This window comes from Dryobates pubescens, chromosome 32 (assembly GCF_014839835.1).
Source record: "Dryobates pubescens isolate bDryPub1 chromosome 32, bDryPub1.pri, whole genome shotgun sequence".
NCBI classification, from domain to species: domain Eukaryota; kingdom Metazoa; phylum Chordata; class Aves; order Piciformes; family Picidae; genus Dryobates; species Dryobates pubescens.
Window position 1 is genome coordinate 4530073 of NC_071643.1, and position 22247 is coordinate 4552319.

The 22247-nt window shown below is 50.1% G+C and overlaps 1 protein-coding gene across 3 annotated transcripts in view; it reads right to left on the reverse strand.

Moving 5' to 3' along the window:
• FGF12 (fibroblast growth factor 12) overlaps positions 1–22247 on the reverse strand; it is a 306990-nt gene that overhangs the window by 126134 nt on the left and 158609 nt on the right. Inside the window, exon 1 of one of the 3 annotated variants that reach the window (XM_054175618.1) lies at positions 9950–10930. The exons of the other annotated variants lie outside the window; for them this stretch is intronic. Within the exon in view, the coding sequence (XP_054031593.1) occupies positions 9950–10148 (199 nt within the window). The 5' untranslated portion in view covers positions 10149–10930. Of the gene's footprint in view, positions 1–9949; positions 10931–22247 lie in introns of those variants that run through there. 3 annotated transcript variants of the gene reach the window in all.

Sequence of the window (22247 nt, forward strand, 5' to 3'; positions counted from 1 at the left end):
CCCAGCTGAGGGTTTCCTCTTTGGGAACATGACAGTGCCAAGGAGCACCCAAACCAGAGTTCCTCCTTGTGCTCAGAAATGCAGGAGAAGGGGACACTGATGCAAGTCAGATTCTGAAGGAAGCAGATCTGAGACAAAATCTCCCCTTCCACCCACCCACAGCTCCAGGCACAACAGATGCACATGCTGCTGAAAAGAGAGAGGAGCTCCTCTTGCTACTTCCCCACCTGCCCTGATCCAAGCCAGGGTCTGCACAAGGGCCTGACATGTCTGCAGTCTTAGAGTGCTGCCAGGAGCAGCACAGCCCCATCAGGCATCATCTTAGCAGGACCACAGGCACAGTGGTGCAGTCATCTCCCCACGATATTGGAGGGAAGGGACAAACCCAAAGCCACAAAGCAGATGCAGGAACAGAGCTGTGAAGCCACATTCAGTGATGATGCTGTTTCCAGTGTGAAGTCCCATCTAGCAGCTCAGCCCAGTCCACGGGGAAAGGGCAGAGAGCAGCCCAGAGCCGCTGCACAGAGCCAGCCTTGCCCATCACAACAGGAATCAACCAGCAGCTCACCCCTGAGGATAAGAGCAGCTCAGGGCTCAAGCCACAACCCTGCTTCCAAACCCATGGCTTTGTCCCTCTCACCTTTAGCCAGGACAACCTGGAATCAGCACTGGACAGCAGTGTCTGACAGGTGTGATAATTTTACTAGTGGTGAGAGGCCTCAAGCACAGCCCTATGAGGAGAGGCTAAGGGAGCTGGGATTGTTTAGCCTGAAGAAAAGGAGGCTCAGAGGAGACCTTCTTGCTCTCTACAACTCCCTGAAGGGAGGTTGTAGCCAGGTGGGGGTTGGTCTCTTCTCCCAGGCAACCAGCACCAGAACAAGAGGACACAGTCTCAAGCTGCACCAGGGGAAGTTTAGGCTGGAGGTGAGGAGAAAGTTCTTCCCAGAGAGTTGTTAGCCATTGGAATGTGCTGCCCAGGGAGGTGGTGGAGTCACCATCCCTGGAGGTGTTCAAGAGGAGACTGGACGTGGCACTTGGTGCCATGGTTTAGTAGTCATGAGGTCTTGGGTGACAGGTTGGACTTGATGATCTTTGAGGTCTCTTCCAACCTTGGTGATTCTATGATTCAAGCTCCATCAGGCTTTCAGGGAGCCCCAGTTCAGCCCTTGGAACATGAACATATATTTGTCTGTGCTGCAGTGAGGGGGCTGGAATAGCCAGAGTGGTCTGCCTGAGCAGTGAATACCAGAGTCGTGTTCCACAGCTCTCTAGAAAGCTGCCTTCTGCTTTGCCACTTCAAAAATGTGTCGTAGTTACTATTCTCAGAGCCAGCACTGCCAGCAAGCTGTAGCCCCACAGCCCTGCTAACATGCTGCAAGAATTCTGAGTCCACACAGATTCCCCTCCAAGGCACAAACCACTCTTTCAAAAGCATTTATTCTAAGGATCCCTCTTAGTGGCCTTCACTTGGTGAGGGGCACAAACTGTGTCCGTGGCTCTGCTGCAAGCTCTTAACAGAGATGCAAAGCAAAAGCAGCCTCTGGAAAGGATTGTTTCAGGATTCTGCTACAGGTCAGGGCACAGTGAAGTGTGCACAAGATGCAGTAGTTTGCTTTATGCTCAAAAAGGATTAATGTGAAGAATACTGTGCTAGCTAGGGAATAGAGACAAACTAGCTACTAAAGAGTACAGAGGGACCATTCCCTGATAGGCTGCAGTGTGTGCAGCCTGGGCACAGAGTGGATCCCTTTGGTACAGGTCACTTCACAAGAGACTTCCAAGATGAAGGCACAGCAATAATGCAGCCTAGGAGGATGATGCCACAACAGCATACAGAGCATATGGAAATGTGTGACTATTGAAAGGTTAGCTCTTTGGAGCTGCTTTCCCTGACTCTTGGTCACCTTCTACCAAGCCACAGAGCTGTCACATGTGAAAGGGATGTCAATCTCTTACATGTTTTGCTTGTAAAAATTCTTCCTTTGACTTTAATGCTACATGGTGGGTTGAAAATTCCCCCAACATAGAATTGCCAGACCAGCTCAGTTGGAAAGCAAATGAAGCTGTACTTACAAGCAAAAATACAATCTAAGATGAGAGATGCAATAAACATATAGAAAATACACAGTATTTATACATATACCAACAAAGCTGGGGAGGGGTTTGGAGCACAAGCCCTATGAGGAGAGGCTGAGGGAGCTGGGGTTGCTTAGCCTGGAGAAGAGGAGGCTCAGGGGAGACCTTCTTGCTCTCTACAACTACCTGAAGGGAGGGGGTTGGTCTCTTCTCCCAGGCACCCAGCACCAGAACAAGAGGACACAGTCTCAAGATGCACCAGGGGAGGTTTAGGCTGCATATTAGGAAGAAGTTCTTCATAGAAAGAGTGATTGCCCATTGGAATGGGCTGCCCAGGGAGGTGGTAGAGTCACCATCACTGGAGGTGTTTAAGAAGAGACTTGATGGGGTGCTGGTGCCATGGTGTAGTTGATTAGATAGATGATAGGTTGGACTTGATGATCTCAAAGGTCTCTTCCAATCAGGTTAGGTCTATTCTGTTCTATAAACAACACAAGAACCCCCCACTGGACAAAACCAGGGGCCTACTAAGAGATTCCCCCCACTCCCTGCTCCCTTCCCTACCCCCTGCACACCAGACAGAGAGCAGAGAGTTGCTGTTAGTCCTTAACCACAAGAAGAATGCATTCAAGGTCAGCAAAGGCAGCAGCAGCAGCACAAGTTAGTATCTGCCAGAGAGAGGGAGCCAAAAAGAGAGAAAGTTTACAGATCTAACTTTCTTTGTTATCATAGAATCAACAAGGTTGGAATAGACCTCAAAGATCATCAAGTCCAACCTGTCACCCAACACCTCATGGCTACTAAACCGTGGCACCAAGTGCCACATCCAATTCCCCTCTTGGAACAACTTCCAGGGACGGTGACTCCACCACCTTTATCTACCCAATGGGATCATTTAGACCTTATCATTGTTTTCCTTTCTCCACCCAATAGTAACTTATTTACATCCTGCTACATTCTGTTCCAAGATCTGTGGAAAATTCTCTAGGTACAGCCTCCCAAGCACCACAGAATAAGAAACGACAGCTTCGGCTTCAGCTGCGCGGGAGCAGGAAAATCCCCGACACACTGCACGCAGGGCTGGAGCACACGGAAGGGATGCCAGAGGAATGGAATCAACGCCCACCTGGCCACCTTGCTAGCTGGCAGTTCACTGTGTGCCCATATGGGGAGAGGAAGAGAAGCAAGAGGGTGAGCCCAAGTGAGTCTGCACTTGTTGCTCAACACGGTGAGCCTCATAACTGCGTTTGTCTCCCAACGGCAGGGAGATTCTTACAGGCTCCTCATCTCCCGTGGCAGCTCTGCTCTCCACACTGCTGTGGGGGGGGTTTGGTACAACTGGTTGTAGTCTCTTATCTCTTCCAGTGAGATTGTTTAGAATCATCATTAATTTCCTTTTTACACCCCACAGTGATCTATTTACATTTTGCTACTTCTCTGCTCAAGACCTGTGCAAGCATCTCAAAGGCACAGCCTAAAACTACCACAAGTGCCCAAGCCACGGCGCTGCATGTTTTGGTAATAGCTACCTTACCTCTTAAAATATGCAGCATCTGATCTACTGAAATTAGCCTAAATCTGTGCTGAATTCAGCAAAGCAAGGAAGGAAGAAGCCAGGGGAAGTTTAGGCTGGAGGTGAGGAGAAAGTTCTTCCCAGAGAGAGTTGTTAGCCATTGGAATGTGCTGCCCAGGGAGGTGGTGGAGTCCCCATCCCTGGAGGTGTTCAAGAGGGGACTGGACGTGGCACTTGGTGCCATGGTTTAGTCATGAGGTCTGTGATTCTGTGGTGTTTTTGCAACTCAAGCTTTTGGGTTTTTATTTCCAAGTAACATTTCATTTAGAAGTATAGCTGAAAGTTACAAGAAAAATACACACATAAAAAGCCAACAAATTAAATCACACCTTCCCTTCCCCCCACCCCCCCTCAAATACAGTTATACCAGTCAATGATAAACTGATTTATATGGATCTTTTATTTTATGGGGAGGGAAAATAATCACTCATGAACCTCCTTCCATCCTGACTTTGCCATTTGGCTGGTGAAGGAAGAATCAATCACTTGTATTGCTCTAATGGTGAACCTCCTCTGACAGCTAGCAGTTTTCACTGCTCCCCCGAGCACAGCTACCCCTGCAGCCATGAGGAGAGAAGGTGTCCATCCCCCTAGGAGCTTGGATGACTTCCACAGATTACTTTTTTTTTGGCATCAACCATAGCCCATCCAGAACTAGTACCAAGTGGCTTTACTGATTGACAAGCTCACCCACCAGCCGTCCTGTGAAGCAGGTGGGCAGCTGAGTTTTCCAGGCTCTGGAGTAAGACAGAAGCCTGCAATTCTTCACCAGATTCTAGAACCAGATAGGCTCGAGGTTGCTACCTGACCCCCTCCCATCCCCTACCCAGTAAGTGAGCACAGACACACACCCTGACAGTCACCACATCTGCAAGCCACAAGCGTGTGTGATACCACCCCCGGGGATCAATTTAACACAGTGCAACCCATCTGTCGAGCTGTCATGAGCAAGAGGGAGGCTTCCCCCCCCACTCTTGATTATTTTGGCATTCATTAGCACTGGCTGGTGCAGGAGATTACAGCACACCAGCAGATCTCTCTGATGCCAGACTTCCCCACACAGGGAGGATGCACACTCAGAAGGCTCTGCCCCTTCCCCTTGATGTTATCTAGCCTCACGTTCAGGCAGCCACTTGGCATACGTGCTCTCATCTCAGCTAGGACTTCTAAGACCTCCTGATGGCCAGGCAATGCCAGGATTTCCAGCTATTTCCACTCCCTCCAGCTACTGCTCAGAGATGGGGCACAGCACCAAATTCTGCAGAGAAGCAGACAGAAGAATGAGATGGAGCTGCCTTGGCTGGGCACACACCCAGACACACATGCACAGGCTATGGGAAAGTGCTGGGATCCAGCCTGAATCCTACTGCAGGCTGCAGCTGTGCACTGAGAGAATGCAGGCAGCATTAGGACACAGTAGCAACAGAGGGGCCAAATTCCACAGGTTAGGCAGGTATTACAGCTCTTCTGAGACGAACCACTCTGTAAAAGCAAGCAGGGACTACGACAAACTTAAGAGGGAAGGACAAAGGTGGATTTTGCCACGAGCTTCAACCATAATCTTCCCCCTGCAGGAAATCAGGAAGGATTTGAGGACTGAAGGTGAGGAATTTAACAGCTTGCAGAGATGAGAGACATCTCTAATGTTTTAAATGAACCTCCAAATGAACAGAGTCCTTTCTGTGTCCTTCAACTAAAGTTGCTCTTACATTTTATTTACACTGCTGGAAAAAAACCCCAAACTATCTACATGTGTATCTATGGAATTTCAAACCTCCATTTATTACTCAAAATGAGAAATATCATCAAGGGGAAAAGTAGATTTTTAAATTGCTGCCTTTTTTTTTTCCCTGTGGGCAAGCCATTTCCTTGATTTTGGAAGAAGCCTTTAGATCTCCTTAAGGAAAAGCATCCTTTCCCTGGAGGGGCACAAAATATATTATCACACAGGGGAAAAAGATAAATATAGGAAAAAACCCACAAATTTTTTTTCTCTATGCCAGGATGAAAAAAAACCCAACTGCTTGAGACTGAGCTTCACATTCTGAGCTGGAAGTCTGTCTAACAGAAGCAAGAATAGAGTGGAATGGAATAGAGTGGAATGGAATAGAGTGGAATGGAATAGAGTGGAATGGAATAGAGTGGAGTGGAATAGAGTGGAGTGGAATGGAATAGACCAGACCAGGTTGGAAAAGACCTTTGAAATCATCAAGTCCAACCTATCACCCAACACCATCTAATCAACTAAACCATGGCACCAAGCACCCCATCCAGCCTCTTCCTAAACACCTCCAGTGATGGCAACTCCACCACCTCCCTGGGCAGCACATTCCAGTGCCCAATCACTCTTTCACTTCTTCCTAAAATCCAGCCTAAACTGTACAGTGCTTGGCATAACCTGACCCAAAGCTACCTCAATTCAAACACGATTTCCCCCAGTGACACCACCTTTCCAGCAGGCTTCACGCAGATAAAACTTCCGCAGCCCCTGGACACCGTGCCTGATGCTCGGTCCTGTTTCCCTTTGCACATAGCTCCCTATCTCCTCAGCTCTGCTGTCCAGTGGCCATACTTGATGGAAGGCCACCCCCAGCCCAGCTCTCCCTGTGAGCTGTGCCTGTGAAGATAGATGGTCCGAGAAGCAACGGCCATAACTTTCATAAACAAGCTGGCACCGCCAGCCCAGGCTTTCCAGCCTGTTACGAAACAGCTGAAGAAGGGACATGCCTGGATGCTTTAATTCGGCCACAAAGGAGTTGAAACTACCTGGTTCAACCATTTGTTGGCAGTGAAGTCATGTAAAGAGAGCTGCTTTGTCTAGACTTCTGCATTCAACTTTGGGATCCATCATTCTGCCTTGAACCTGCAGCACGCCATATGGCAATTTCTTTTGAATCCTCTATCAAGTTACTGTGGTCGAAGCAAAAGAGAGAATTTAATCTTTTCCAGCCCTACCTTAGACATAGAACTGCACAGGTGCTGTTCAACACACCAATTTTCCTTGGCACCTGCACAACTGAGGCCAATGAGCTGTGTAAATTCACATTAATGGGACTAAGCCCATGTGTCCAAATTTTCAGCAGCGCTTAGCATCCCCATTTGACCTGTCTTAAACTGATAAATCATCTCACAGCCAAACACACGCAGGAGAGAACACGAGGTGTGCATGAGAGAGATCTGCCTTTGCCCATCAAACAAGGCAGATGAAACAAGCTCTCCTTTTATAACATGGTGCTGACTGAAACCAACAAAGGAGGTGCTTCTGCAGCCTGCTCTCCCTAGGAGCTGACAACTCTGATTTTATACAAGATGGCCCTGAGCAGACCTGGTTCCCCATAGCTTACCCAAACCTGCAACTACTCATCCTCACCACTGAGTGAGCCTGAACTGGGTGGGAATTCTCCCTCCTCATACAAGAGCAGGACTATTTCACTCTTGCTTCACACAAGCTGTAAAGTGGAGCACAAGGTACCATCCAGTGTGAAGGAACTCTGATCACAAATACCTTTACAGAGTATTTCAGTTACAGCACTGCTCCGAGTCACATATTAGAAACATTTCATTGACACAAGCTCACATGGTTAGTTCTACAAAAGCAAAGAGCAGAGGCAACCTGAACCACCGCTGGAGTTGTGTTTCTGTAACGGTGCAAGTTGCTACTGCTGCACTGCAAGCTTCACCGGCAGCAAGAGGCCCAAAGCACATTGTGCTGGAAGGAGCAGCAGGAATTAGGTCTCTGTGTCAGGTAACTGCTCTGTGCCTGCTGTCTGGGAAGAATCCTCTCCATGTGGCAGAGCCTTTTGAGTGCCACAGGTGAAACTCACTCTGTAAACGTGAAGTATTTTGATACTTACTGCCCAAGTTCAGAAAAGTAAAGATCGGTCCCCTGGTGCCATACCATTTGCAGATGCAATTGCACACCTTTTGAAACTGGATGTTTCTCACCTTCCCTTCACTGACTTGCAAACTACCGAGCCAGCAGACCACTGAGTACACATCACCACTGGGCTCCTGGGTTACTGCACCATGCCTGCACAAGTCTTTAAACCAGCTGCAATTGACTTGCATGTCATTTTCCCTACAGAAGAGCAGCACTGCAATGCATAGGTTATCTGGGCACGAGTAACAGCAAACACAGTGCCATGCTGCCTTCCAAAGCCGCACACCTGAGTCCAGGAATAGGATGCACCAGTGAAAGGTATCTCTGTTTGGAAGATGGATATGATACGGGGAAGTGAAGCAGACACAGTCCATAGCCTAGAAAAGGTCACTTGATTTTTTTTCCAAAGCAACTTAGTACTCTAATTCTTTAATCATACACAATGAATACAGTACTGGCTATGAGTGATTGACTGGCAGCTCTGCAGACTGAACAGCTCTGTTTTTACAGCACTGAGTAGCACCGACCCCTCTTCTAAGTCAGTAAAAAGCCTCCCTTAAGTCACTCTGGTCTATTATTGAACACCTTCCTCAGCATGGGAAGTCCATCAATTCTTCACAGGCTTTTAGTAAGTCCAAAGGAAGCAGCATTGGACCTGTGCACCTGAGAGCACTGTGCCAGGACAAACAAAAAGTCCCACCAACCACACCCTGCTGTGAAAGTCACTCAAACTTTAATGAGACAAAGCATCCTGAGATCTAGGTAACAGCTGAAGACTTCTCAGCCCTCTTAGTCCCTGAGGGACTGGCATTCCATAGCGGATGGAGATGGGGAGTACGGAGGAATGGGAAAATATTTCACCAGTGAGATTCTCAGGTTCCACTCCCACTGCAAAGAGAGATTCCTGAGACAAAATGACTCCATTGTTTTGGTAAAAGCCATTTTTGGTCTGGGCTCGCAGGTTAATCCTACATAGGATGGCCCAGCTACCACTCACTGTAACTGGAGATTTTTTTTTTCCTTAAAAAAAGCAACTTTCTTCCCTTTGAATATTTCCACTCGTGCTGTATTTCAGCTGTTTTGCATCCCCTTTTTGGTAGCTGCTTCCAAACAGACTGGTAAAGAGTGTGGTTTTCAGGGCCTAACCCATTAACGGCAAGTCCTGAAGCATTTTACTAGCTAAATATAGTCCCTGCCTCAAAAGGATTGGGGTGCTGACAGCAATCCAGAGTAATTATTCTCTCCCCTTGTTGACAACAGTAAGTGGCCTTCTATGGTGAGAGGCATTTTCTCTATTTTGTTCCTCACTTGAGTACAGGTCATGTACCTCAATCTACAGAGCAGCAGAAGAGCCCTTAGCTAGCTCTGACGTCTTGCTGTAGAGCCATGACTGACAGACTTCAGACGTGCAGAAAGGGCTCCATGAAGAGACAAAAGCAACAAGCAAAACACCAACGTCAATGGAAAACGTGAGAGGATTACACAGGTTGGTGGCACATCCCAAAGCACTAGGCAAACTCTTTTAACCACAACACTAACAGACACCTAAGAAAAGTGTATGTTCACGGCAGCTCCTCAAGCCCATTCGTTTGCTTACCTGGGTGGTGATTTATGGCAGGGAAAAAAAATAAAGGGAGAAGTAAAAAGTCAATTCCACTGAGAAATCAGGGAGGACCTGCTCTTGCTGGGCACTTGGTTCTCAAACCTACCAAGGACAGCTGAGAACACTGCTCAGAGCTGGAACTGTGGGTGGTGGGACCTCGTCGTGGCAACGTGAGCAACACGTAGCCAGGGCTGAAGTTTCCAAGACCGAGCACACGCATACACACACAAAAAAGGGGGAGGGGGGGAACAAAAGACTACCACAAAAAGCATTTCTTGGTCCCTGAAAGCTCCAAACTAGGTGTGACGGTCGTGCGGCTGCCATCTGGAAAGCTTTATAAGGTAATGAAATTCCCTATGCAACTCTGATCGTGAAGTAGCACTTGATGGATCTAGTTATCAAGTGGCCACAATTCTAACCGATCCTCAGTTTATCGATTTCCCTGTCACTACGCAGAAAATAAGAGGAGACTGTTTAAAAACAATACCTACAGGGAGGTGGAAAAACACAATGACGGGATAAGGTAGCACTGCTGAAGCTCGTGGCGGAGACCCCGCTCTGCTCACGCTTTGGACAGCGGTGGAGGAATGCCGGCTGCAGGGGTCGTGCCCACCCATCCCCACTAGCCTGGGGATGGGGACGCGTCCGGGCCGAGGCGAAAGTTGAGCGCGGAGCAAGTCCGTCCCCAAACGGTACCTGTCAGTGCCGGGAAAGCCCCGGGACCGGACCGCCCCACCGCGGAGCAGACATCCCGGTGGGCTGGGGGCCACCCCATCCAGCGAAGCGGGTTCCCAAGGTCCCAGCCCGCCATACTCACCCGGTCTCCTTCTCACCGGCCTTTTCCTGCCGCTGCAGAAGCGCACTTTGCTGAAGACCCCCAGGACGTGCCTCTCGCACAGGGAGCGCCCGTCCTTGCTGGGGCTGGAGCGGCGCTTGGAGGCCGACACTCGGTCGCTGTTGGACTCCCTCGCCTGCCGCTTCTGCCGGATCAACGAGCTGGCGATCGCCGCTGCCATCGCCGCTCATGGGCCCCCCGCGCCGGTCCGCGCCGCTCCGGGGGGCGCCTCCCGGGCGCGCTGGGGCCGAGGCGCCGCCGCGCCCCGCGGGGACGGGGCCGGGAACTCCCCGCCTAACGCGCTGCAGCCCCGAGTCCCGGCGCCGGGGAGGGCTCAGCCGGCCAGGCGGAGCAGGGCGCCCGGGCTAACAACCATGGCTGGCCGCCGGACCCCACCGCCCATGGGTCTGTCCCCGGGATGCGAAAATCCCGGTGCGGGCAGCCGTCGACCAAACCCCCCGCGGCCGGGCTGGCAGCTCCCCCGCGCCTTGTAAATCCGGGAGGCTGCTGCCCCGCTTGCAAAGGTCCGTCGACAGCAGCTGTGTCCAATGGAGGGAGGAGGGGGGCGCGGAGGATCCGCGGGTCCCTGCGGCGCGGTGCCGCTCTCCGCTCCGCCGGGCGCAGGCGCTTCCTCCCGCCGGCCGCTCTCCGGCGAGGGGCTGTGGGATGAGTCAGAGCCCCCCCGGCCCACTGCCAGCCCCGGCCCCAGCGCGGTGGCTCCGACGCGCGGCGCGGCAGTGCGCGCACATGGACGCGGCTCCGCTCCGCTCCCCGAGGCCGGGCTCAGGGCGAGCTGCGCTGCATTTCTGTTCGCACTCCTCCTCTTCCTCTTTTCTCCCCCTCCCCACTCCGCTTGCTGAAAAGGCGGGAGGAGAAGGAAAAAGCAGCAACAATAAAAAGCACCAGGCCAGCAAACAATTGAAAAAGAGAAGATAAAATTAAATTAAATCAAGGGGAGGAAAAGGGGAAGAAAAAAAAAGGGGGGGGGAGAAAAAAAAAAAAAAAAAAAGAGGCGGCCGGGCCGGGGCAGAGGGCTCACATCGCCGCAGCTCGGCGCCTCGGGCTCACAGCGCCATGGCTGGCGTAGCTCCCCCAGCCCTGCTCGCCGCCTCTGCCCCGGCAGCGGCTCTCCCCGACAGCAGCAACCCACATCGTCCGGCCCGGAGAGAGGCCGCGGAGCTCTCGGCACCGGGGCGACCCCGGGCCCGGCTGCCGCGGCGGGGACGGCGGCGGGAGGAGCGATGCGAGAAGGAGGAAGAGGGCGGGGGGTGCGGCTGCCGCTATTCTGCCGCTGCTCCGTGCGGAGCTCAGGATGCTCCGCGGTGCCGCCCGACGGCGGCGGGGCGAGGAGGAGCCGAGCCGCACACACCGCCCGCCCGCATCCTCCGGCCTGGCCCGGGAGCCAGGAGCGGGTGGGGCCGAGGCGAGGATGGGGGAGGAGAAGAGAGGGAGGGGCCAGGGAAGCCCCCCCGAACGCCTACGCCGCGCAGGGCTGCTGCCGAGGCGGCGGGAAGCTCCGCAGCGGCCGGGCGGAGCGTATGGGGTCGGTGCCGGCCGGGAGCTAGGCTCCGGGCTGGGGGAGAATTGCAGCTGCTCCCGCTCGTCCTCCTCTACGCAACCCTACGTGATCGAGGTTTGGATGAGAAAAATCACGCAGGCAGACCGAGGCAACTGCAGCTCCGCGGCGGCTCTGCCCCTCCGCCCGGGCAGCCCCCGGTCCGGCTCACCGCCCCCGCGGGAGCCGGGCTTCCCCGGAGCTGCCGCCCCGCCCGTCCCCTCCCAGAGAGCCTCCCGTGACTTGTGCAGCCACTCCGGCCACAGCAGGCAGGCATGTCCATGTCTGTCCCTATTTCTGCGTGCAAAGCAGAGTGAGAGCGGTACACGCCGGTACCCCAAGGGCTGCATTGCCGGGGGTAGGCGGTTTGTCGGTGCCCGGTCTGAGGAGCGGAGTGAGCTTGCTGCAGCGTGAGCACTACAGAACTTGGGACCTTAGAGCGGTCCCAAGGCAGACCACCAGTATATCAGCAGGCGCTGAACTGGGTGAGTTCCCTCATATTTCCATCCAGAAAACTGTACCCAACAGAAATACACCTCTGATTATCCGGGTAAGTAACTGCAGCTGCTACCGCAAGAATGGTGCTCTCCAGATTTCAGGTTCAAGTAACAGTGAACTTAAAGAGCGTACGTGCAGGAGGTGCTGAGCAAGATACTGTGGTCAGGGTGGAGGGAGAGATGGTAAGAGCAGACCTGACCTGCTACACTTCGGTGAGTACCAGGTGCCTGCTTGACTACTTCAGTCCTGAAGGTATAGGCTTAAAGCATGTACACTGCTGAAGAGAGCCCTTTAAACCAGTTGGTGACATGCTCTGGGAATCACCAACTTGAGGAAAATAATCTGTGTAACTACTTCACTGCAAGAACTTCAGCTCTATGTTATTTTCATGTATTGGGGGGGAAGTCAACTGAAGCAACCACCCCCTATGTCCATACAGATTAACCACACTCCGGCATTACTTCCCCATTTTCATTCTTAATCCCCATGCATGCCAAGATGAGGTGGAATCAGGTTCTCCAGGAGAGAACAGGAAAGGAAGATATTCAAAACCATTTGGGAGAGATAAATGTTTGGCTGTTGATCTCTTTTTAACTGCTGCCAGCCTTTTTTGAGCAGATTTCACTGTCCCGATCAATAAAGATTTTCCTTCCCTTTCCTGTAACTAAAATGCTTCATATTTTAATTTTCTTTGCTGGATTATTTCCCTTGACATCAAAGAATGTTGCAGTACAAGGTACAGGCATGGCCTAGAGAAAGCTGTTTGCAATCAGAGAATCACTGTCTGAACTGCTAGTGAATTATCCAAAGCTTCATCTTCAAAGGATGTGAGCAAATCTGCTATCTTCCCAAGAAAGAGGTTTTCCATCTCTATATAAAGATGCTTGTTTGCCTGTAGCTTTCAAATCTCTGGTGAGAGAATGCTGGGTTATCTCCCCACCACATTAGATAAGTTTCAGTTATTTTGGCATGCAACTAATTTGGGGGTTTTTGGGTTGGGTTTTTTATGTGTGGCTGTAAACCAGGAACAGCAGCTCTGCACTGAAAAAGGATCACCATCAGTGATAAAGCTGGTCACAGTATTTTTGTTTTCTGGTGGATCTGAAAGGAGGGCTGCTGTAACTCCAAGGAGAAATGCTTCTCCCAGCGTCTCTCTTTGCTTCTGCAGGGATGGAATTAAAGCAGAGCTTGCGAAACCAAACACAGTGTTGCTTTTGGTAATGCACAGATCTGTCTTTATAGATGGCCAATGAGTCCAGGGGGTTTGGGCCTGAATGCAGGCACAGAGCCATGAACTCCTGCTACTGGCATGCACACCTGCTCTGTACCACCCTGGATCATGCCCAGGAAACTTCCTGAAGAGCCCATGCTTCTATAAACATCAAGCAAGTCCAGAGCTGCCTTCAGCTGGAGCACTGACTGCCAACCTCATCGTGCTCCTGCACTGTCATTCTTGCAGGTAGGTAAAACGTTACTTTTGGTGGGCTGCCAAGTGAAACAGAGAAGTGTTTTGGTCTCCAGCAATGGTAGTTCTCTCCTTCAAATTCCTCTTAGTTAAACAGGCCTCACAGTATCTCCCATTTTCATCTGTAACAGTCGTTCCTCTTTGATGGTATTAGAGCCTCTGCTGCTCTATACCACCTAGCCCCCTGCTTAAATCAGGGGCTGCAGTCCTCACTGCCACCAATGGAAGCTGAATTGTTTGACCAAACAGGACCAGTATGGCATTTTTCCTTAAGGCACATATTTTTGTCTTACATATTAATCTAATCTAATATTTCTACTCTATTCTGTTCTTTCTCTTCTATCAGCATATTAGATTGATAGAATATCAATTATTATATATTTTCTACATAATTATTAAGGGATTTTTTTCTCCCCTGAGTCCTCTTAGCCTGGAGAAGAGGAAGCTCAGGGGAGACCTTATTGCTCTCTACAACTACCTGAAGGGAGGTTGCAGCCAGGAGGGAGTTGGTCTCTTCTCCCAGGCAACCAGCACCAGAACAAGAGGACACAGTCTCAAGCTGCACCAGGGGAAGTTTAGGCTGGAGGTGAGGAGAAAGTTCTTCCCAGAGAGAGCTGCTAGCCATTGGAATGTGCTGCCCAGGGAGGTGGTGGAGTCACCATTCCTGGAGGTGTTCAAGAGGAGATTGGACGTGGCACTTGGTGCCATGGTTTAGTAGTCATGAGGTCTTGGGTGACAGGTTGGACTTGATGATCTTTGAGGTCTCTTCCAACCCTATTGATTCTATGATTCTTCCCTGGGCTCCCTCCTCACCTCCACTCCCAGCTGGGAGAGCTGCACAGTGCATGCTCTGAAGAGGGGAGCTGAGAACAGCACTGATTCATAAAATGAACAAGCAAGACAGTGTGTCTTGCTCACGCTGAAGAGGTATGCAGTTTGTGGAGAAAAGCCCTATCCTGCACACAGGAGCAGGCAGAGGGTCAGACCACCCATGGCTACTGGAAGATCAGACTACTGAAGCTTACTAAACATCCCCACCTCACCCTAGTCACAGAGCAGCCCATGCATTAGGCACTCCCAGTGGAAGGAGGTCGATGTAAACATTTCAAGACACTCTTAATTTCTGACGTGTGGTTCATCTGATCAACAAATTCTCCTGTCCTCAGTGCTGAGGTTTAAAATGAAGGCCTGGCTGAATCTCAGGGCTTGGGTGGCTTGCACAGAGAAGAGATCTCGAATCACATTCCCTTGCCTACCTAAAGAGAGCGATCTATCTAGGTCACAAACGGAGATTATTGGCATTTTTCCTTAGTGAAGTGAAATAATTCCCGCAGGGTTGCTAACAGAATATCCTGTTTATTTTTCATAGAGGCATCAAAAGCCACGGGCTACATTCTGTAGCTTCAGCCACGAGGAGCATCTCTGCTTATACTAATTCTGTGCACACAGAGCTAACTGGGGAGAGAAGTGCAGGCAGCTTTTCTGCTGCCCTTATCTGCAAAGCTACCGAAGACGCAGGCATGGAAGTTAAGGGGGAGAGTTAAATTGAATCTCACGTTAAAACGTGCACGCGTGCTGCTGGAGCTGAGTGGGGAAAAGAAGCCACCCATCTCTGGCCACCAATAATTATGAATGGCCTAATTCACCCTTTTACAGCAGCATAGCAACAAAGCTCTTCCAATAGGAAGGCAGTGTTGAGTTTGAAAGCCTGGAGGCAGGCACCTCTTCAGAAGCGCACCCGGTTTCCACCCCGGGGTAAATTACAGCTAGAACGTGTGCTGCCAGGGCTGCTGATCGAGCAGAATGAAGCCCATATCCACGTTTTATTAACTTTCTTCTTGACAAGGTAGCCCCTTGGTTGTATGTCTGGCATAATTAAAATTCATGCAGCTCTGGCACTCCTCAGTCTCTCTGCGTGGGTGGACTTCTGTTAAAAAAAACAACCCAACCCAAACACAACACAACAGATGCCTGGGTAACCTGATAAAGGAAAAGACAAGACCTTCCAGTATTTTGCTTGGTTTCTGTGCAGGGCAATTCTGTTTACAATGCATGGGGTGGTTTGTTTTTTTTTTATATCTATGTTTGGAAGCCTACTAAGAATTCACATGGCCACTTAACAAGATGCTGTTCAGGGGAGAGAGATCTGGCCCTAAAACAGCAGCGGGTACAGAACTGGCTGCCTTTCTGGGCTGTTCTCGCACAGCTGAGCTCTGAGCTGACTAGGCCTTTTAATAAACACAGAAGAGCCTGCATCATCTGATTGCTATATTAAAATAATTTATTTAATGGGCCCCTCACCCCCTTTTTTCTTTTTGGCTTCAAAGGTTCAATTAAAACAAAATTTGCAGCTCATCACGAGGAGCAGTCATCAGCCTACCCCAGTGCCTTTAAAAACAAGCTCTAGGCTGGGGAGAAGCTGGGTTTGTCTGTGTCTCAGAGCAAGTGGCAGGTATGCAGTGACACAGACTGCAGAGGGAAGCTACTGCTGCAAAAACCAGGCCACAAGCAGCACCAAAACAACAAAACCAGCTGGGAGCCCAGAAAAAGAAATCCTTTTACTTGGATTTTATATCTCCTCCTTTTTTCCCCCCCCTTTTTAAGAGAGTATTTTTACTTAACACAAGGTTTTATTTCTCCTCAGTGCCATGTTGCCTGTGTCAGATGGAGGCAGGGGAACACAAGAAAGCTTTGCTTCACTGAAGGCAGCTGTGTGAGTGACTGTCCATGAATGAAAATGCCACGATGCCTTTCCTTTCAAGAAGTTTCCTCTGTAGTTGAATAGATTTTTTTTGTCTCCTGGGTTCTGGAAGCACCTGCTGGGAACAGCAGGCAGGTGCACCATCTAGGGTCGATTCTGCTGCAGAAGTCATCTGCCCAAAATGAAGCCTGTAAAGGAGCAGTAGCAGGGGGCATCTGAAACCATTCCCACATAAGAAGAGAGACCTTGCAGACAGGTCAGTGCCTGTCCCACGTGCCTGAGCAAGACTTGAGTACTGTTCTAGATGGGCTCATCTCAAAGCTACTGATAGTACCCTACCCCATCAGTCCTGGTCATCAGCCACTGCCATTGCCTTCCCCAATGGGATCAGGGCATGAATTACTGTTGTCTTTGCAGTGATGTGGCTGCATTTAGTTGTGGCTTCATTAGTGGCAGGAGTCCAGGGAAAGGGCTCCCACACAGCACTTGAGTCGTTAAGGCAGTGCAGGGAGGAGGCCTCACTGAAGGGTCTCCAATCAAGGAGCAATGAAAGGATCGTTACTCTGCTTGCAGATAACCTTGTGCAAGGCAAAACTAAGAGCTTTCTCTTTCTGAGGGAAACACAGCCAACCAGCTGTTCCAGGCTTAGAAGCACCCACCTACAGAAAGAAAATGCAAGTATCTTCTTGGCTGCACCACAGCTGCTGAATTTAAAAGACAGGACATACAGCTGCCTGCTCTCACTGGGTTTCTCCCAACATCCAGCAGCTCCCTCCATTTGCCTCTTTGAGGACTTGTTCACCTGCAGCCACCCATGTAGTAGCTGTAAACCACACAAAGTGCAAGGAACTAGAAGGGGTGGGAGAGCATGGACTCAAGATTTCACCCCAGGTCTTATGTCTGCATTCACAGCACGCAAGAAAGAGGACAAGACCACATCCATTCTGCTTTTAAGGGAGAACAGAAGCTTGAAGCTGAAACAGGCGAAGTAGTCATCACAGAACAACCTCAGTTGGGAGCCTGAGACTGAATGCAAACACATCATGGCCTAGCCCTTAGACCTCAGGGCAGTGGCACTTCCATGAACATGACAACTCCTACAACTTTCCCCTCCCCAGCCATCCCCATCATTCTCTCTAGATCTTGTTTGATGACAACCTGTAGTCCATTTTGGCCAACAGCTTCAATAATGAGGTGTGCCCAAATCCCAGGAACAATGAACCTGGTTGTATCTGGCTTTACATCTCACCAAAGGCAATCTGGTCTGGCTGGAGAGAGAAGTGTGACTCCACAGTACAGCTTCAGCCCCAGGGCCTTCAAACCTCTGGGCTCAGCAGGGCTAAGGGCCTGCCCATACTTTCCCTCACTCCTTGAAAAGCTGGTCAAGTTGTAAAATCTCCTCATATTGTCACCATGCAGCCAGCAGACACGGGTTCCAACCTTTTTGAAGCATGTCAAGAGAAGCCTTTCAATTTGAAGTTTCCATCAAGCTGACTTTGCTGAAAGTCAAAGAGATCCTCGCAGATTAGATCTGACTGAGGCAAAGCAGCCCGATTATATGATGGAGAACGATAAAAAGAAGGGAAGGAGGACGAAACCCCTATCACAATCCTCCAGCTGGGCTGTGGGACTGCCTGCTCCACAAGCCAAGGCTCAGAGATTGGAGACATCAGCCTCCTTAATGCACAAGTGTTGCACTGGCATAGGCCAAGAAGGGAGGAAGAGAGGGAAGCTGTCAAGGAGAAGTAACAAACTCACTCTGGACCCGTAAGTCTCTCTGTCTGCACATAATGGCTTCTGCCAGACTTTAAGAGGCCTTGGAAAGTTCCCTGCCCCTCAACTTTGCTTGTCCCTTCATCTAACCTCCAAATCCATAAGAAGCTTGGCATTTGCAGCCTGAGCCAGGTCATACCTCAAATCCTGCTGGGTTAGAAGAGCAGTGCTTCAAAGGGGCAGCACCCATTGTGCTGTCACTTAGCAAAGGCTCCTTGCGGTCCAGAGAGCTGGCAGGGAATGCAGTGACTCTGCCCAAACCTGGTCCTCCCACTGCCATCAAGCTCTGCAGAACAGGAGCACTGGGACATTAATCCTGCCCTCAGGATGCCTGAAATTACATGCATCCAGATTGCATCTTATTTAACCAAACCTGCTTATTTCTCTCCACATCCTGCAAGGGCATGCTCAACACTAAATGTAAATATGAGATTACAGCTGTCAGACAAATAGGACAAGGTCTGGAGACTCCTTCATCCTCTGCTGACCTAAAGTGCTGGGTATAAAGGATCTGTGTGGATTCATCACTTGCCCCACATCCCTTTGGCCTCCAAAGACACCTCTTGCTATTTGCACTGTAATTTGTAATTTTAGTGATATTGCTCTCCAGCAATAAATCAACTTTTCTATCTCCCCAAGAAAATGAAATCCCACATTCTCTCTCCCTGGACTCTCACAGCTGCTGCAATACAGACATCAATAAAGATATCAGTGGGCTGGAAGCGAATCTAAGTTTGCCAAGGCTACAAAGACTAATGCAGTAGTAATTAATGATCGCAGCAGGTCTGGGGCAGAGACTAAACGGAAGTGACACGGAAAATGAGTTCACAGAAACACGTTTCATTTTAACACAGCTGACCAAACCTCAGGGGATAGCTCATGCAGTCTCTATTACTTCAAGACCGGGCACTTTTTCTTCCCCAGACAGCAGTGACTCTGGGAATTGGGAACCGTGAGAGAGCTGCAGCTGAACAGAAGCTTTTACCCACAGAGCTGCGCCTGGGAGAGGCCAAGCCAAGCCCTTAGGTGTAAGTGTGGAGCAATGGGGAGCAGAAGCAGAAATGCTCTGGCATATTTGTACCCTAACAAACAGGCAGCAAAGTCACAAAGTCTGGGTGCCACACTTCAGAAATAGCAGGGATCAGAACATAGCTCCAAGAGGGTCTAAGGTCTACAAAGAACACGCGTACAGGGAGAGACTCAAGTTGTTCACTCTCTTTGTTGCACTAATAGCCACATCCAGAGGATTTTCACATAGGACTGCCCTCTGAAAATGCTCTTGGTACTCAGCTGTGTTTAGCCTGTTAATACTGTGGCCACTGATAGTTTGCTGCTGCTGGAAATGTGGCCACAGAAGAAAAATGGTTGAGATCCTTGCATCCAAGAGAATGACAGTGAAGTCTTGGCCTTTACTGATAAATCTCTCACCTCTCAGTAAGAACATTTTCAAAAGGAGGGGCTCTTTCAATCCAGCAAAGTCAGAATGAGATGTGGAGGCTGTGAGTGAAGGCGAGGCTCATGTTTATTGTTAATAGCAGAGGTAATTCATCAAAAGAACGACATGGCAAGGGCTGTGATGGATTGTCCATCGCCTCACCCTAAGAGCCAACCTCTTTCAAAAATAGATGAGCTGATATCATCTCACACAGGGTACAAAGGACCCTGGAGAGGTCACCCCTGTACTGTGCCAGCAGTACCTTCATTGTCACTGACAAGATTGGTCCGATCCCTGCTCTGGGAGCTGCAGCAGTGGAAATTCCACATGTCCCTAGGGAATGCAGCTGTCCACAACCCTCAGCTGAGACAGGCTCTTCCCAACATCTAGTCCAAATCCCATTTATCTAGAAGTTTCTTGCCTTCTTGATATGCCTGCAACAGAGGACTTCTCTGCTCTGTGCAGTACAGACTTGAGTGAAGCAGGAGATCAGACTGTACAAACACAAACAGTCCCTTCTGCCTGGCTTCCGAGACTCACGTGGCATCAGTCAGCATTAGAACTGACATGAACAGAAATCCACTTTGAAGAAAATCTTGGGTTCAAACTTATCTTCCTCCCCCATTAGGAGTGCAAATGAGGCCTTTTGGAGCTCACCACAAAATACCAGAAGAGCAAGAAAGCACAGTGCTGAGGTAGAAGTGGTGGCCTCACCGCTTTCAGAAGGAAGCCCCAAGCCTCTGCTTTTGCACTAGGCAGAGCACCAGCGTGAAACTGGGTCTTTAAATCCCTGTGCAGTGGCCTCTTGGGAAATAACTATGTCCTTTCTTCCTCTTAAAGTTTTGATACACTTGCATTTTTAAGGGAAGAAAAACCCCAACCAACCAACCAAACCAGCACACCAATTGTTTGGCTGCTCCTTGTGCAGATACCCATCACAGTCCCCTAACCTTTATAACTCATACTTGGCTTTCTGACATGAATTACAGTTTTGGCCTTTTCTGCCCTCAGATTACCGAACTCTGGAAGTGCTCAAAGCAGAAGATGCAACAGACACTCTAACCCCTTTGTAGGGCTCTTCTGGTGCTTTCCAAGAATAGCTTCTGGACATAGTAGTACCAGAGTATCAGTCAGGGTTGGAAGGGACCACAAGGATCATCTAGTTCCAACCCCCCTGCCATGGGCAGGGATACCCCACACTAGATCAGGCTGGCCAGAGCCTCATCCAGCCTGGTCTTAAACACCTCCAGGGACAGGGCCTCAACCACCTCCCTGGACAACCCATTCCAGGCAATGCTGTTTCCTTGCAGCCTTTATTCATGACCCCTCTAGAGCTCCTGTCTTGGGCAAGTAATTCCTCTCTGGCCATGCTTGCCTGTCCTCCCCTTTCATATGCATGTTTCTTTTCCCACTTCAGGGAAAGAGTTAGTGTCTTGTTGATCTTATTCCATCACACAACACAAACCCCCATGATTCAGTTAAAGGGCTGCTGGAGCCTGCTGCAACCAAGTCAGTGATTGAATCTGGTGTTCAGAGGCTACCCCAGTAAAACAGGAGGAATAAGTAGAAATGAGAAGTAAGAAGGCACTTGCCTTCTATTAGCCATGGAGAAAGGCAACAGACCCTGCTTACCTATCAAAGTCATGTCTAAAGCCTTCCCTTTTAAATACAAATAGGTCCTTCAGGATGAGAGTGCAGGATCCTCTGAGTTCCCCTTTCTACCCCCACAAGAAAAGGCTGCCAAGTTGGGAATGCTCCACCCCCACTGCCCCAGGGACATCATGAGCTGCCCCTCCTGTGGCACCCAGCAGAAGGCCACGACTCATCCTTGCCACAGCATTTACAGGAGTCCATAGGCACTCCAGGGGCAGCTGTCTGCTGTGTGACACTCCTGCCCCATCACAGGGGCCAGGGGCAACCTCCAGTAATGAGAGGAGCTGGCAAGGCAGCCAGCAGCACTACAACAAAAGGTGCTGTAGCGCTGCCAAGTGTTGTCAGATGTAGGGAAACTCACAACGAGAGCTTTCATCTTTCATTATGATTGAGTGCTCCTGCTCTAGCCTGTTGGAAACACCATCTTTTGAGGTGCTATGGGCTCACTGAACTTGATGCAAGGTAGTACAAACCAGAGGGGCAAGTTATTTGCCTTTTCTTTTGGTGGAGGCTTATACATAAGAGTAGCTGTGCTTGGCAACTGGGAAACGGATGAGTGTGGGGGTGGGGAGCCTAAATTAAAAGCCACTTAAGTGGGTGCTTGAGTAATTATCAGAAGGCTCCTGAAGAGACATTTTGTCAGTAATTAAGGAGAACATGACTTTGTGCTGGGTACAGGTGGCAATATGGCAATGGAGACAGATCAGCAGCAGTCCACAGAGAGATGGGCAGCTATCCATTAACTGCAGAGGCAAGTTGGGGTTTTCTGCCCAGCTGCATCCTGCAGAGTGGAACGAGGGCCAGGGCAACAGAGGGGCTGAAACCCTGATACTCTCACAGTCTCCAAGTCTCTGCAGCAGGGAAAAGGATGCACAAAGTTATTCTCATGAAGCCTCCTAGCTCCCAGGGTGCCTGTTCCTCAGCAGAGGTGGGTCCCACTGCTGTCTCTGTCTTCAACAGCCCCACAGGCCCTGAATTCCTGGGAAATCTCCCTACTTCTATTCTATTCTACTTAAAGAAAGGGAAGCAAAAGGTGCTGGACAGCTCCAGCCTGGCGTGGGCCGGTTAGTAGTGACCTGTCTCCAAGGAGGCCCTCTCTTTCTTCCCTGACTTGTTTTCACAAGCCTCATGCAAGCTTTGCCTCCCATTCTCTTGGCTTTGGGGAGCTTTCTGTTTGCTGAAGAGTGCCAATAACACACT